General features: G+C 46.0%; 1 protein-coding gene across 1 annotated transcript in view; it reads right to left on the bottom strand.

Annotated features, from left to right (window-relative positions):
• The window catches only part of srrm3 (serine/arginine repetitive matrix 3), a 166,594-nt gene that overhangs the window by 69,964 nt on the left and 79,784 nt on the right, over nucleotides 1-16,846 (bottom strand). The window contains exon 3 of the mRNA XM_031807843.1: nucleotides 1,091-1,192. Within this exon, the coding sequence (XP_031663703.1) occupies nucleotides 1,091-1,192 (102 nt within the window). The remainder of the gene's footprint in view (nucleotides 1-1,090; nucleotides 1,193-16,846) is intronic.

Below are 16,846 nucleotides of genomic sequence, written 5' to 3'. Positions count from 1 at the left end.
TAAATTGATGCAGATGTGAGGTGGGTTGGCGGGGGTGTATGTGTGTGTTTGTGTGTGTGTGTGGGAGAGAAAAAGAGAGAGAGAGCGAGAGAGAGAGAGGGAAAGGGAGAGGGAAAGAGAGAGGGAAAGAGAGAGAAAGAGAGGGAGAGCGAGAAAAAATTAGAGAGAAAGAGAGAGAGAGAGAGAGAGAGAGAGGGAATGTCGACAGAGACAGTACGAAAGAGAGGAGTGAGAGAGAGAGACACAGAGAGAGAGAGAGAGAGGGGCAGAGAGAGAGAGAGTGTGCCATCACAGCAGCTACATTTGTGACCTGTTGCCACGAGAAAAGGGCAACCAGTGAAGAACACACACCATTGTAAATACAACCCATATCTATGCTTGTTTATTTTATCTTGTGTCCTTTACCATTTGTACATTGTTAAAACACTGTATATATATATATAATATGACATTTGTAATGTCTTTGTTTTGAAACTTCTGTATGTGTAATGTTTACTGTTAATTTCTATTGTTTATTTCACTTTATATATTCACTTTATATATTATCTACCTCACTTGCTTTGGCAATGTTAACACATGTTTCCCATGCCAATAAAGCCCTTGAATTGAATTGAATTGAATTGAATTGAATTGAGAGAGAGACACAGAGAGACACAGAGAGAGAGAGAGACAGAGAGAGAGAGAGACACACAGAGAGAGAGAGAGAGAGACATAGAGAGAGAGAGAGAGAGAGAGAGAGAGAGAGAGAGAGAGAGAATGTTGAGAGAGAGAGAGAGAGAGAGAGAGAGAGAATGTCGACAGAGACAGAGCGAAAGAGAGAAGGATTGAGAGAGAGAGAGAGAGAGAGAGAGAGAGAGAGAGAGATGGGCAGAGAGAGAGACACAGAGAGAGAGACACAGAGACACAGAGAGAGAGACACAGAGAGAGAGAGTGTTGACAGAGACAGAGAGAAAGAGAGAGGGAGTGAGAGAGAGACAGAGAGAGAGACACAGAGAGAGAGAGAGAGAGAGAGAGAGAGAGAGAGAATGTCGACAGAGACAGAGCGAAAGAGAGAAGGAGTGAGAGAGATATGGTAGAGAGTGTGACTTACGTCGGGTCAGTGTGTGCTCTCTCTCTGGTGATCACTCCTTCTTTCTCCATCAGCATCTGTCTGAAGGTGCCGACCTTCTGCCTGATCTCCTCCTCAGAGTACCTACAGGAGAGCACAGATCAAACCCACCCAGTCAGTGGGAGGATAGCAACAACACACTCAACACAGCAAATAATTCACACACACACACGCACACACACACGCACACACATCGTCTGTCCTTTCAGAGAGAGCAGCAAGGCTAATTGCCATCTGTCACAACAGGCGGTCGTGCGTACATAACACCATGGCATCTCCAAACGCCAGAGGAGAAACACTCAGACACACATCTCCAGCGTGGCAAGAAGGAGACGGTGGAAGGGTGTTCCCTTCAGTACGGCTTCGTTGACACACAACACCCCAAATGGGTAAAGGACATTCAAAATGATTTGCTTCTCCATGAGTCCTTTCTTCAGGCTTTTTAAAATGGGATTTTATTTAACCTTTATTTTAACTAGGCCATTAAGAACAAATTCTTATTTACAATGACGGCTCCTGTGTGTGTGTGTGTGTGTGTGTGTGTGTGTGTGTGTGTGTGTGTGTGTGTGTGTGTGTGTGTGTGTGTGTGTGTGTGTGTGTGTGTGTGTGTGTGTGCGCGTGCGTGCATGTGTAGTTCTGCCCCTGAACAAAGCAGTTAACCCAACTAGTTCCTAGTCATTGAAAATAAGAATTTGTTCTTAAATAAAGGTAAAAAATTAACTGTGACTGAATGGAAGCCCTGTTGTACAACAACACAGAGTCCACCTGGTAGACATTTTATCAATATTATCAGCATTTGGCTAGAATCCTGTGGACTGCGATCATGTGGGGGGGTGAAAAAACATCAAATTGCAAATTACTAAGTTAATAGGATCTCTGCGGTAAAAGTCATGTCAAAGTCAAATGCATGTACAGTCGAAGTCAGAAGTTTACAAACACTTAGGTTGGAGTCATTAAAACTAGTTTACATACACTTAGGTTGGAGTCATTAAAACTAGTTTACATACACTTAGGTTGGAGTCATTAAAACTAGTTTACAAACACTTAGGTTGGAGTCATTAAAACTAGTTTACAAACACTTAGGTTGGAGTCATTAAAACTAGTTTACATACACTTAGGTTGGAGTCATTAAAACTAGTTTACATACACTTAGGTTGGAGTCATTAAAACTAGTTTACATACACTTAGGTTGGAGTCATTAAAACTAGTTTACAAACACTTAGGTTGGAGTCATTAAAACTAGTTTACAAACACTTAGGTTGGAGTCATTAAAACTAGTTTACAAACACTTAGGTTGGAGTCATTAAAACTAGTTTACATACACTTAGGTTGGAGTCATTAAAACTAGTTTACATACACTTAGGTTGGAGTCATTAAAACTAGTTTACATACACTTAGGTTGGAGTCATTAAAACTAGTTTACAAACACTTAGGGTGGAGTCATTAAAACTAGTTTACATACACTTAGGTTGGAGTCATTAAAACTAGTTTACATCCACTTAGGTTGGAGTCATTAAAATTAGTTTACATCCACTTAGGTTGGAGTCATTAAAACTAGTTTACAAACACTTAGGTTGGAGTCATTAAAACTAGTTTACAAACACTTAGGTTGGAGTCATTAAAACTAGTTTACATACACTTAGGTTGGAGTCATTAAAACTAGTTTACATACACTTAGGTTGGAGTCATTAAAACTAGTTTACATACACTTAGGTTGGAGTTATTAAAACTAGTTTACATACACTTAGGTTGGAGTCATTAAAACTAGTTTACATACACTTAGGTTGGAGTCATTAAAACTAGTTTACATACACTTAGGTTGGAGTCATTAAAACTCGTTTTTCAACCCCTCCACTAATTTCTTGTTAACAAACTATAGTTTTGGCAAGTCGGTTAGGACATCTACTTTGTACATGACACAAGTCATTTTTCCAACAATTGTTTACAGACAGATAATTTCACTTATAATTCATTGTATCACAATTCCAGTGGGTCAGAAGTTTACATACACTAGGTTGACTGTGCCTTTAAACAGCTTGGAAAATTCCAGAAAATGATGTGATGGCTTTAGAAGCTTCTGATAGGCTAATTGACATAATTTGAGTCAATTGGAGGTGTACCTGTGGATGTATTTCAAAGGCCTACCTTCAAACTTAGTGCCTCTTTGCTTGACATGATGGGAAAATCCCCCCAAAAATTAGCCAAGACCTCAGAAAAAAAAATTGTAGACCTCCACAAGTCTGGCTCATCCTTGGGAGCAATTTCCAAACACCTGAATGTACCACATTTATCTGTACAAACAATAGCACGCAAGTATAAACCCCAATGGTCCGTCATACCGCTCAGGAAGGAGACGTGTTCTGTCTCCTAGAGATGAATGTACATTGGTGGGAAAAGTCAAATCAATCCCAGAACAACAGCAAATGACCTTGTGAAGATGCTGGAGGAAACAGGTACAAAAGTATCTATATCCACAGTAAAACAAGTCCAATATCGACATAACCTGAAAGGCCGTTCAGTATGAACTGCTCCAAAACCACCATAAAAAGCCAGACTATGGTTTGCAACTGCACATGGGGACAAAGATCGTACTGTTTGGAGAAATGCCCTCTGGTCTGATGAAACAAAAATAGGACTGTTTGGCCATAATGACCATCGTTATGTTTGGAGGAAAAAGGGGGAGGCTTGCAAGCCAAAGAACACCATCCCAACCATAAACCTCGGGGGTGGCAGCATCATGTTGTGGGGGTGCTTTGCTGCAGGAGGGACTGGTGCACTTCACAAAATAGATGACGTCATGAGGAACGGAAAATTATGTGGATATATTGAAGCAACATCTCAAGACATCAGCCAGGAGGTTAAAGCTTTGTCGCAAATGGGTCTTCCAAATGGACAATGACCCCAAGCATACTTCCAAAGTTGTGGCAAAATGGCTTAAGGACAACAAAGGCAAGGTATTGGAGTGGCCATCACAAAGCCCTCACCTCAATCCTATAGACAATTTGTGGGCTGAACTGAAAAAGCATGTGCGAGCAAGGAGGCCTACAAACCTGACTCAGTTACACCAGCTCTGTCAGGAGGAATGGGCCAAAATTCACCCAACTTATTGTGGTAACCTTGTGGAAGGCTACCCAAAACGTTTGACCAAAGTTAAACAATTTAAAGGCAATGCTACCAAATACTAATTGAGTGTATGTAAACATCTGACCCACTGGGAATGTGATGAAAGAAACAAAAGCTGAAATAAATCATTCTCTCTACAATTATTCTGGCATTTCGCATCCTTCAAATAAAGTGGTGATCCTAACTGACCTAAGACAGGGAATTTTTACTAGGATTAAATGTCAGGAATTGTGGAAAAAAACTGAGTTTAAATGTATTTGGCTAAGGTGCATTTAAACTTCCCACTTCAACTGTATATGTGACAGCTAGCTAGCCATTTCACGTCGGTTACATATACTTCCTGATAGAATAACCGGAATGTAATAGTTGCCCATTGAATGTATGTTTGGTGGCCATGTTCACTAGTGCAGTACTAGGTCAACTGTATCTAACTATATTTCTCAAGAGTAGCTTTGTAACAAACCTGGTCAGACATGAACACTGACAGCCGCTCCAATGTCCACACACAGATTGGACAGTTCTGGACAGTGGGCATGACTGCCTGCCAGTTAGTTCTGTTGGAGCAATGCCAGAACAGAACCTCTATATATCCCAGACTAGCCCAGTGCTATCAGTCCTCTCTATATCCCAGACTAGCCCAGTGCTATCAGTCCTCTATATATCCCAGTGCTATCAGTCCTCTATATATCCCAGACTAGCCCAGTGCTATCAGTCCTCTATATATCCCAGACTAGCCCAGTGCTATCAGTCCTCTATATATCCCAGACTAGCCCAGTGCTATCAGTCCTCTATATATCCCAGACTAGCCCAGTGCTATCAGTCAACTATATATCCCAGACTAGCCCAGTGCTATCAGTCCTCTCTATATCCCAGACTAGCCCAGTGCTATCAGTCCTCTCTATATCCCAGACTAGCCCAGTGCTATCAGTCCTCTATATATCCCAGACTAGCCCAGTGCTATCAGTCCTCTATATATCCCAGACTAGCCCAGTGCTATCAGTCCTCTCTATATCCCAGACTAGCCCAGTGCTATCAGTCCTCTAAATATCCCAGACTAGCCCAGTGCTATCAGTCCTCTATATATCCCAGACTAGCCCAGTGCTATCAGTCCTCTATATATCCCAGACTAGCCCAGTGCTATCAGTCCTCTATACATCCCAGACTAGCCCAGTGCTATCAGTCCTCTCTATATCCCAGACTAGCCCAGTGCTATCAGTCCTCTAAATATCCCAGACTAGCCCAGTGCTATCAGTCCTCTATATATCCCAGACTAGCCCAGTGCTATCAGTCCTCTAAATATCCCAGACTAGCCCAGTGCTATCAGTCCTCTATATATCCCAGACTAGCCCAGTGCTATCAGTCCTCTATATTCTGTGTTCTGGGACACCGTGAAGTCCATGGAGAACAAGAGCACCTCCTCCCAGCTGCCCACTGCACTGAGGCTAGGTAACACGGTCACCACTGATAAATCCATGATTATCGAAAACTTCAATAAGCATTTCTCAACGGCTGGCCATGCCTTCCGCCTGGCTACTTCAACCTCGGCCAACAGCTCCGCCCCCCCCGCAGCTCCTCGCCCAGGCCTCTCCAGGTTCTCCTTTAACCAAATCCAGATAGCAGATGTTCTGAAAGAGCTGCAAAACCTGGACCCGTACAAATCAGCTGGGCTTGACAATCTGGACCCTCTATTTCTGAAACTATCTGCCACCATTGTCGCAACCCCTATTACCAGCCTGTTCAACCGCTCTTTCATATCGTCTGAGATCCCCAAGGATTGGAAAGCTGCCGCAGTCATCCCCCTCTTCAAAGGGGGAGACACCCTGGACCCAAACTGTTACAGACCTATATCCATCCTGCCCTGCCTATCTAAGGTCTTCGAAAGCCAAGTCAACAAACAGGTCACTGACCATCTCGAATCCCACCGCACCTTCTCCGCTGTGCAATCTGGTTTCCGAGCCGGTCATGGGTGCACCTCAGCCACACTCAAGGTACTCAACGATATCATAACCGCCATCGATAAAAGACAGTACTGTGCAGCCGTCTTCATCGACCTTGCCAAGGCTTTCGACTCTGTCAATCACCATATTCTTATCGGCAGACTCAGGAGCCTCGGTTTTTCGGATGACTGCCTTGCCTGGTTCACCAATTACTTTGCAGACAGAGTTCAGTGCGTCAAATCGGAGGGCATGCTGTCTGGTCCTCTGGCAGTCTCTATGGGGGTGCCACAGGGTTCAATTCTCGGGCCGACTCTTTTCTCTGTGTATATCAATGATGTTGCTCTTGCTGCGGGCGATTCCCTGATCCACCTCTACGCAGACGACACCATTCTATATACTTTCGGCCCGTCTTTGGACACTGTGCTATCTAACCTCCAAACAAGCTTCAATGCCATACAACACTCCTTCCGTGGCCTCCAACTGCTCTTAAACGCTAGTAAAACCAAATGCATGCTTTTCAACCGGTCGCTGCCTGCACCCGCATGCCCGACTAGCATCACCACCCTGGATGGTTCCGACCTAGAATATGTGGACGTCTATAAGTACCTAGGTGTCTGGCTAGACTGCAAACTCTCCTTCCAGACTCATATCAAACATCTCCAATCGAAAATCAAATCAAGAGTCGGCTTTCTATTCCGCAACAAAGCCTCCTTCACTCACGCCGCCAAGCTTACCCTAGTAAAACTGACTATCCTACCGATCCTCGACTTCGGCGATGTCATCTACAAAATGGCTTCCAACACTCTACTCAGCAAACTGGATGCAGTCTATCACAGTGCCATCCGTTTTGTCACTAAAGCACCTTATACCACCCACCACTGCGACTTGTATGCTCTAGTTGGCTGGCCCTCGCTACATATTCGTCGCCAGACCCACTGGCTCCAGGTCATCTACAAGTCCATGCTAGGTAAAGCTCCGCCTTATCTCAGCTCACTGGTCACGATGGCAACACCCATCCGTAGCACGCGCTCCAGCAGGTGTATCTCACTGATCATCCCTAAAGCCAACACCTCATTTGGCCGCCTTTCGTTCCAGTACTCTGCTGCCTGTGACTGGAACGAATTGCAAAAATCGCTGAAGTTGGAGACTTTTATCTCCCTCACCAACTTCAAACATCAGCTATCTGAGCAGCTAACCGATCGCTGCAGCTGTACATAGTCTATTGGTAAATAGCCCACCCTTTTTCACCTACCTCATCCCCATACTGTTTTTATTTATTTACTTTTCTGCTCTTTTGCACACCAATATCTCTACCTGTACATGACCATCTGATCATTCATCACTCCAGTGTTAATCTGCAAAATTGTAATTATTTGCCTACCTCCTCATGCCTTTTGCACACATTGTATATAGACTCCCCCTTTGGTTTCTACTGTGTTATTGACTTGTTAATTGTTTACTCCATGTGTAACTCTTTGTTGTCTGCTCACACTGCTATGTTTTATCTTGGCCAGGTCGCAGTTGCAAATGAGAACTTGTTCTCAACTAGCCTACCTGGTTAAATAAAGGTGTTCTCAACTAGCCTACCTGGTTAAATAAAGGTGTTCTCAACTAGCCTACCTGGTTAAATAAAGGTGAAAAAAAATAATTAAAAAATAAAATATATATATCCCAGACTAGCCCAGTGCTATCAGTCCTCTCTATATCCCAGACTAGCCCAGTGCTATCAGTCCTCTCTATATCCCAGACTAGCCCAGTGCTATCAGTCCTCTCTATATCCCAGACTAGCCCAGTGCTATCAGTCCTCTATATATCCCAGACTAGCCCAGTGCTATCAGTCCTCTATATATCCCAGACTAGCCCAGTGCTATCAGCCCTCTATATATCCCAGACTAGTAAAGACTAGCCCAGTGCTATCAGTCCTCTATATATCCCAGACTAGCCCAGTGCTATCAGTCCTCTATATATCCCAGACTAGCCCAGTGCTATCAGTCCTCTCTATATCCCAGACTAGCCCAGTGCTATCAGTCCTCTATATATCCCAGACTAGCCCAGTGCTATCAGCCCTCTATATATCCCAGACTAGTAAAGACTAGCCCAGTGCTATCAGTCCTCTATATATCCCAGACTAGCCCAGTGCTATCAGTCCTCTATATATCCCAGACTAGCACAGCGCGTTTACGTTTGTGACAGCACACACTGTATTGCAATCTTTCAGCCTAGCAGATCTGTCAACCACATCACACCACAACAGACGGGCGGAAAAACTCAACTCACTTTATATTCATAGCTTTCCATGCATGAGGAAAGCCACATCACCATATGTAATGTTACTGTACAGTGTGCTTTACTGTAGGCAAAAGACATGCACGTACACTGAACAAAAATATCAACTCTACATGCAACAATTTCAAATATTTTACTGAGTTACAGTTCATAGAAGGAAATCAGTCAATTGAAATAAATAAAATTAGGCCCCTAATCTATGGATTTCACATGACTGGGCAGTGGTGCAGGCCTTCCCCTTGGGAGCCAGATCCACCCACTGGGGAGCCAGATCCACCCACTGGGGAGCCAGATCCACCCACTGGGGAGCCAGATCCACCCACTGGGGAGCCAGGTCCACCCACTGGGGAGCCAGGTCCACCCACTGGGGAGCCAGGTCCACCCACTGGGGAGCCAGGTCCACCCACTGGGGAGCCAGATCCACCCACTGGGGAGCCAGATCCACCCACTGGGGAGCCAGGTCCACCCACTGGGGAGCCAGGTCCACCCACTGGGGAGCCAGGTCCACCCACTGGGGAGCCAGGTCCACCCACTGGGGAGCCAGGTCCACCCACTGGGGAGCCAGATCCACCCACTGGGGAGCCAGATCCACCCACCGGGGAGCCAGGCCCACCCACCGGGGAGCCAGGTCCACCCACCGGGGAGCCAGATCCACCCACCGGGGAGACAGGTCCACCCACCGGGGAGCCAGGTCCACCCACCGGGGAGCCAGGTCCACCCACCGGGGAGCCAGGTCCACCCACTGGGGAGCCAGGTCCAGACAATCAGAATGAGTTTTACCCCACAAAAAGGGCTTTATTGTGCACTGATCACACACCATAACAAAATGGCTGGTTTTAGGCGCTCTCCTTCCTTCACACTTCACTGTCCCGATGATAGCAGCCTGAGATGTGTTAACGCTTGAGACAGTCTGTTTATTGACAGCTAGTGTAAAAGATACACATGGGGGGGGGCTCAGAAGCAGAACCCAAAGCTAAAAGATCTCTGTTGAATGGATGGACATCGTGTACTGTCTCCTCTTCCTCCTCCTCCCCATCCTCATTCCCTCTATTGATTCCTCTCCCAAGGTTTTAAGGCCCAGCCTACAGTCACACGTCATGCCCTCCTTTATCCCTGATTGGTCTAGCCTGCAGGATGGTCTGAGGGGATTGGTTAAACCCTTGGCAATGGGCATACACTTAATGGTGTGTGTAATGACCATGGTTTTACAACAACACTGGGGTTGATGTTGATGGGCTGTGGGACTAGAAGACCCCTGCAGCACCTGTGGATCTACTGACCAGTCGATGTTTGTTGGAGATGACAGGCCTCTCTGCAGAGAAAGAAACAGTTGTGTCATTTATTTTCTTGGAACTCTCTTCTTTCCAGACACAAATAGTGTGGGTTTATACGCCCATTCTTTCTATATATATATATATAAATAAATAAAAAGGAGATTTAAATGTATCCATGGACAACTAAAGACAAACATGTAATATCCTAGCTGCTGGGAATGATTCAGTGTTCACTGTAACACAATCAAATCTGTCCTTTCTGGGTCTCTCAGATGTGAGCTTGCTTTTTCAGTTGCATTAGGAAAAATTGATTCTGAACTTAAAATCAATGTGGTAAATGGTGATGTATTGAGTAATTGTCCGTGGCTGTTAGTCTCGACGAGCAGCCACACTTCACATCTCAGATCCTGTCTGGTAATTAGTTCTGTTGTCGTAGTCAAAAGTCACTGTTTTACACTACACAATAAAATGAAAAAATCCCAGTCACACTATTTCCCTCAGCATACACAGTCACAATGACTGACCAGGAGAGGGATTGAATGTCCACCCCTTTTGTATCTTTCTATCTCATCCTGTCAGTCTCTAGGCAATCCCACTATTTTATCTTGTCTACTAACGTAAAGATTATAAGGTCTCTGGGATTTTTCAATAGTAACTTTAAGAAAGGACATTTCTAAACTTGAAGTGTATTTGAGGTTCAAAAAAGACTTCTGAAGTTTGTCATTTCCACTTTGACGTCATGGAAAGAAAATTGTACGTAAATCAGAATCAATTTAATAATTTACATGTCCTGTTGCTGCAGGATTATTTTTCCTGCTTTAGCAAACTGGCTCAAATTATGATCCTACATCTGTATGTGTTTGCGAAAATATCCCATGTGTATCGTTCTGTGTCCAATATGCCGAAACGTTTTGGTCCCTGTCTGAGTATAATCAGTATAATTTCTCTGTACCGGTAACACCCTGTATATAGCCTACACATTGACTCTGTACCGTAATACCCTGTATATAGCCTCCACATTGACTCTGTACCGTAATACCCTGTATATAGTCTCCACATTGACTCTGTACCAGTACCCCTGTATATAGTCTCCACATTGACTCTGTACCAGTACACCCTGTATATAGTCTCCACATTGACTCTGTACCGGTACCCCCTGTATATAGCCTCCACATTGACTCTGTACCGGTACCCCCTGTATATAGCCTCCACATTGACTCTGTACCGTAATACCCTGTATATAGCCTCCACATTGACTCTGTACCGGTACCCCCTGTATATAGCCTCCACATTGACTCTGTACCGGTACCCCCTGTATATAGCCTCCACATTGACTCTGTACCGGTACCCTCTGTATATAGCCTCCACATTGACTCTGTACCGTAATACCCTGTATATAGCCTCCACATTGACTCTGTACCGCTACCCCGTATATAGTCTCCACATTGACTCTGTACCGCTACCCCCTGTATATAGCCTCCACATTGACTCTGTACCGTAATACCCTGTATATAGCCTCCACATTGACTCTGAACCGTAATACCCTGTATATAGTCTCCACATTGACTCTGTACCGCTACCCCCTGTATATAGCCTCCACATTGACTCTGTACCGGTACCCCCTGTATATAGCCTCCACACTGACTCTGTACCGGTACCCCTCTGTATATAGCCTCCACATTGACTCTGTACCGGTACCCCCCTGTATATAGCCTCCACATTGACTCTGTACCGATACCCCCTGTATATAGCCTCCACATTGACTCTGTACCGTAATACCCTGTATATAGCCTCCACATTGACTCTGTACCGTAATACCCTGTATATAGTCTCCACATTGACTCTGTACCGCTACCCCCCTGTATATAGTCTCCACACTGACTCTGTACCGGTACCCCCCTGTATATAGCCTCCACATTGACTCTGTACCGGTACCCCCTGTATATAGTCTCCAAATTGACTCTGTAACGCTACCCCCCTGTATATAGCCTCCACATTGACTCTGTACCGGTACCCCCTGTATATAGTCTCCAAATTGACTCTGTACCGGTACCCCCTGTATATAGCCTCCACATTGACTCTGTACCGTAATACCCTGTATATAGTCTCCACATTGACTCTGTACCGTAATACCCTGTATATAGCCTCCACATTGACTCTGTACCGTAATACCCTGTATATAGTCTCCACATTGACTCTGTACCGGTACCCCCCTGTATATAGCCTCCACATTGACTCTGTACCGCTACCCCCCTGTATATAGTCTCCACATTGACTCTGTACCAGTACCCCCTGTATATAGTCTCCACATTGACTCTGTAAGGGTCTACACCTGTTGTATTTGGCCCATGTGATTAATACAATTGGATTTGATCATCCTTAAACAAACAGATCTCTCTATTCCGCTGAAGCTCCACATAATATTGTCCTATGGAGGTGAATGGAGGTGAATGAAGCTTTTTCCTCAGTGTCATCACAGCTTTTCTAAGATAGCCTTGCAGTTGTGGGCTGGGGATGGAGGACTAGCCAAGCCCCAGTCCATCAAGTATACAGCAGTGTGTAGTTTTAACTAAGTGTGTGAGGATATATGAAAGGAGGGTTTTTAACTGTGAGATGTCGTTTTCATACATAATATAAGCCATTTCCACAGACACTTTTATCCAAGGTGACTATCTTGACGTTTACAAGGGCCACACTCTACCATCTGAGCTACAGAGAACTAAAGTGATTACTGAGTGAGAGAAGACATGTGAAACGATAGGTATTATTACTGAGAGAAGATGTGAAATGATAGGTATTATTACTGAGTGAAGATGTGAAATGATAGGTATTATTACTGAGTGAGAGAAGACATGTGAAACGATAGGTATTATTACTGAGTGAAGATGTGAAATGATAGGTATTATTACTGAGTGAAGATGTGAAATGATAGGTATTATTACTGAGAGAAGATGTGAAACGATAGGTATTATTACTGAGCGAGAGAAGACATGTGAAACGATAGGTATTATTACTGAGTGAGAGAAGACATGTGAAACGATAGGTATTATTACTGAGTGAGAGAAGACATGTGAAACGATAGTTATTATTACTGAGTGAGAGAAGACATGTGAAACGATAGGTATTATTACTGAGTGAGAGAAGACATGTGAAACGATAGGTATTATTACTGAGAGAAGATGTGAAACGATAGGTATTATTACAGAGCGAGAGAAGACATGTGAAACGATAGGTATTATTACTGAGCGAGAGAAGACATGTGAAACGATAGGTATTATTACTGAGCGAGAGAAGACATGTGAAACGATAGGTATTATTACTGAGTGAGAGAAGACATGTGAAACGATAGTTATTATTACTGAGTGAGAGAAGACATGTGAAACGATAGGTATTATTACTGAGTGAGAGAAGACATGTGAAACGATAGGTATTATTACTGAGAGAAGATGTGAAACGATAGGTATTATTACTGAGCGAGAGAAGACATGTGAAACGATAGGTATTATTACTGAGCGAGAGAAGACATGTGAAACGATAGGTATTATTACTGAGCGAGAGAAGACATGTGAAACGATAGGTATTATTACTGAGTGAGAGAAGACATGTGAAACGATAGGTATTATTACTGAGTGAAGATGTGAAACGATAGGTATTATTACTGAGTGAGAGAGTGCATCCCTGTCTGACTGTTTACGTCCCTCATTAAGAGGACAGAGGAAAGGCTGAGACTCTCCACAGGGACTCTAATGATGCACAAGCTCATTACAGCTCAATTACTTCCTGGAAAAACACCTGACAAACAACACACTGCTATTGTTAGAATGAGTAGAACATTTCATCACTATAATATTAGTATAAATATGTATATGTTTGATTATTTATCCATTATTTTACCAGGTCAGTTGTATATAGCCTACCGGAAAGTATTCAGACCCCTTGACTTTTTCCACATTTTGTTACGTTACAGTCTTATTCTAAAATGGATTAAATACAATGTAAAAATCCTCATCAATCTAAACATCCGAATATTCAGCTTTTCTTTCTTCTTTAGAATTAACATCTTATTTACAAAACCAAAACCGGACGATGCTGAATCAATTGTACGTCGCCGTCCTATGGGACTCTCAATCACGGCCGGTTGTGATACAGCCTGGATTCAAACCAGGGTGTCTGTAGTGATGCAGTGCCTTAGACCGCTGGGCCACTAAGGAGCCCCAACATAATTCCACTTTGACATTCTGTTTTTTTTTATGTGTAGGTCAGTGACACAAAATCTCCCTTAAATCTATTTAAAATTCAGGCTGAAACACAACAAAATATTTTTTTAAAGTCAAGGAGTGTGAACACTTTCTGAAGGCATTCACAAATGAGAGCCATCATTTACAATGACTGTTCCCCATAGAAACGGTGTGACCTTCCACCTACTCTGACATCATTATCGGGACACAGGAAGTAGCCCACCACCTGTGATGGGCCTCATCCCCTTCATCTTGAGAGAGACCAATGTCTGCATGACATCCACCGTTTGTCTCCATCTTGCTTAAAAAAACAGCCAGGTTCCAAGCCAGTCTATTCCGGTACTCAAACCCCACAATGTACTACAACCCCGACCCCTGACCCCTGACCCCCTCCATGGAATGTTACTTAGACCGGCCCCTGCAGAGGCATGACTGTTCTAAAGAACTAGTAAATGGGAGAGGCTGGCAGCTTTCAGATAGGTTAATGAGCATGTTCTTTTAATTGCCTGGCTGTTCTAATTGGCTCCCAGGGTGAGGCTGTGAGGCTAACACACGGCAGACGATTAAACCACTGGTTTAATAAAGCCTGGGTGGGGAGGAAGGGAGAAGGGAGAGAGAGAGGAGGATGGTGGGGGAAGGTGTACTGCTAGGAGGGAGTGCTGGTAGAGGGGGTGCTGGAAGAGGGGGTGCTGGAAGAGGGGGGGTGCTGGTAGAGGGGGTGGGTGGTGGTAGAGGGTGTGGGGTGGTGGTAGAGGGTGTGGGGTGGTGGTAGAGGGTGTGGGGTGGTGGTAGAGGGTGTGGGGTGGTGGTAGAGGGGGTGCTGGTAGAGGGGGTGCTGGAAGAGGGGGGGTGCTGGTAGAGGGGTGGGGGTGCTGGTAGAGGGGGTGCTGGAAGAGGGGGGAGTGCTGATGGAGGGGGGGGGGTGCTGGTAGGGGGGTGGGGTGGTGGTAGAGGGTGTGGGGTGGTGGTAGAGGGGGTGCTGGTAGAGGGGGTGCTGGAGGAGGGGGGCTGCTGGTAGTGGGGTGGGGTGGTGGTAGAGGGGGTGGGGTGGTTAAGGGGGTTGGCATGCAACCAGTCACTCTAGTCTAATCCCCGACCATGACCTTGGAGGGTGCCTGTGTGTGTGTGTGTGTGTGTGTGTGTGTGTGTGTGTGTGTGTGTGTGTGTGTGTGTGTGTGTGTGTGTGTGTGTGTGTGTGTGTGTGTGTGCGTGCGTGCGTGCGTGCATGTGTGTGTGTGTGCGCGAAAACATGTATGCCTACGTGCCTGTGTATGTGTGTGTGCGTGCGTTTGGAGGTTTAGAGGGTGACCACTGGAGTTGATCAACTAGCAAAAAAACAGACTCCTGCCACAGACTCCCTCTTCCTCTCTATTCCCACTCTCTGAGCCCTGCGCCCCTCTTCCTCTCTATTCCCACTCTCTGAGCCCTGCGCCCCTCTTCCTCTCTATTCCCACTCTCTGAGCCCTGCGCCCCTCTTCCTCTTTATCCCCTCTCTGAGCCCTGCGCCCCTCTTCCTCTCTATTCCCACTCTCTGAGCCCTGCACCCCTCTTCCTCTCTATCCCCCTCTCTGAGCCCTGCGCCCCTCTTCCTCTCTGAGCCCTGCGCCCCTCTTCCTCTCTGAGCCCTGCGCTCCTCTTCCTCTCTGAGCCCTGCGCCCCTCTTCCTCTCTGAGCCCTGCGCCCCTCTTCCTCTCTGAGCCCTGTGCCCCTCTTCCTCTCTGAGCCCTGCGCCCCTCTTCCTCTCTGAGCCCTGCGCCCCTCTTCCTCTCTGAGCCCTGCGCCCCTCTTCCTCTCTGAGCACTGCGCCCCTCTTTCTCTCTGAGCCCTGCACCCCTCTTCCACTCTGAGCCCTGCGCCCCTCTTCCTCTCTGAGCCCTGCGCCCCTCTTCCTCTCTGAGCCCTGCACCCCTCTTCCTCTCTGAGCCCTGCGCCCCTCTTTCTCTCTGAGCCCTACGCCCCTCTTCCTCTCTGAGCCCAGCGCCCCTCTTCCTCTCTGAGCACTGCGCCCCTCTTCCTCTCTGAGCCCTGCGCCCCTCTTCCTCTCTGAGCCCTGCGCCCCTCTTCCTCTCTGAGCACTGCGCCCCTCTTCCTCTCTGAGCCCTGCGCCCCTCTTTCTCTCTGAGCCCTGCGCCCCTCTTCCTCTCTGAGCCCTGCGCCCCTCTTTCTCTCTGAGCCCTGCGCCACTCTTCCTCTCTATCCCCCTCTCTGAGCCCTGCGCCCCTCTTCCTCTCTGAGCCCTGCGCCTCTCTTCCTCTCTGAGCCCTGCACCCCTCTTCCTCTCTGAGCACTGCGCCCCTCTTCCTCTCTGAGCACTGCGCCCCTCTTTCTCTCTGAGCCCTGCGCCCCTCTTCCTCTATACATCCCTTTATCCCCTCCGTTCCAGTCCCACCCTCTCTCTTTCATTTAAAGGGGGGGGGGGGGGGGGGGGTGACACAACAAATGTCTCCTTCATACTTAGTCAAACTGGTGGTCTACTTCACTTCACTAAAACCACTCTATCCCACCATGGTTTTCCCATCCCACGTCCAAATGCATAATGGTATGCTTCTCTACAACAAGTTCAACTGCGTTTATAATAGGAGTGTAGAGAACCGGTTGTATTCCAAATGGCACCCTATTCACTAGATAGTGCACTACTATAGCACTCTGTTCCCTACATAGTGCACCACTTTAGACCCTATTCCCTACATAGTGCACTACTATAGCACCCTATTCCCTATATAGTGCACTACTTTAGACCCTATTCCCTATATAGTGCACTACTTTAGACCAGAGCCCTATGGCACCCTATTCCCTACATAGTGCACTACTTTAGACCCTATTCCCTACATAGTGCACTACTTTAGACCCTATTCCCTATACAGTGCACTACATTAGACC

This window comes from Oncorhynchus kisutch, linkage group LG28 (assembly GCF_002021735.2).
Source record: "Oncorhynchus kisutch isolate 150728-3 linkage group LG28, Okis_V2, whole genome shotgun sequence".
In the NCBI taxonomy this organism is placed as follows: Eukaryota; Metazoa; Chordata; class Actinopteri; order Salmoniformes; family Salmonidae; genus Oncorhynchus; species Oncorhynchus kisutch.
This window is presented reverse-complemented; position numbering and strand designations above follow the sequence as displayed.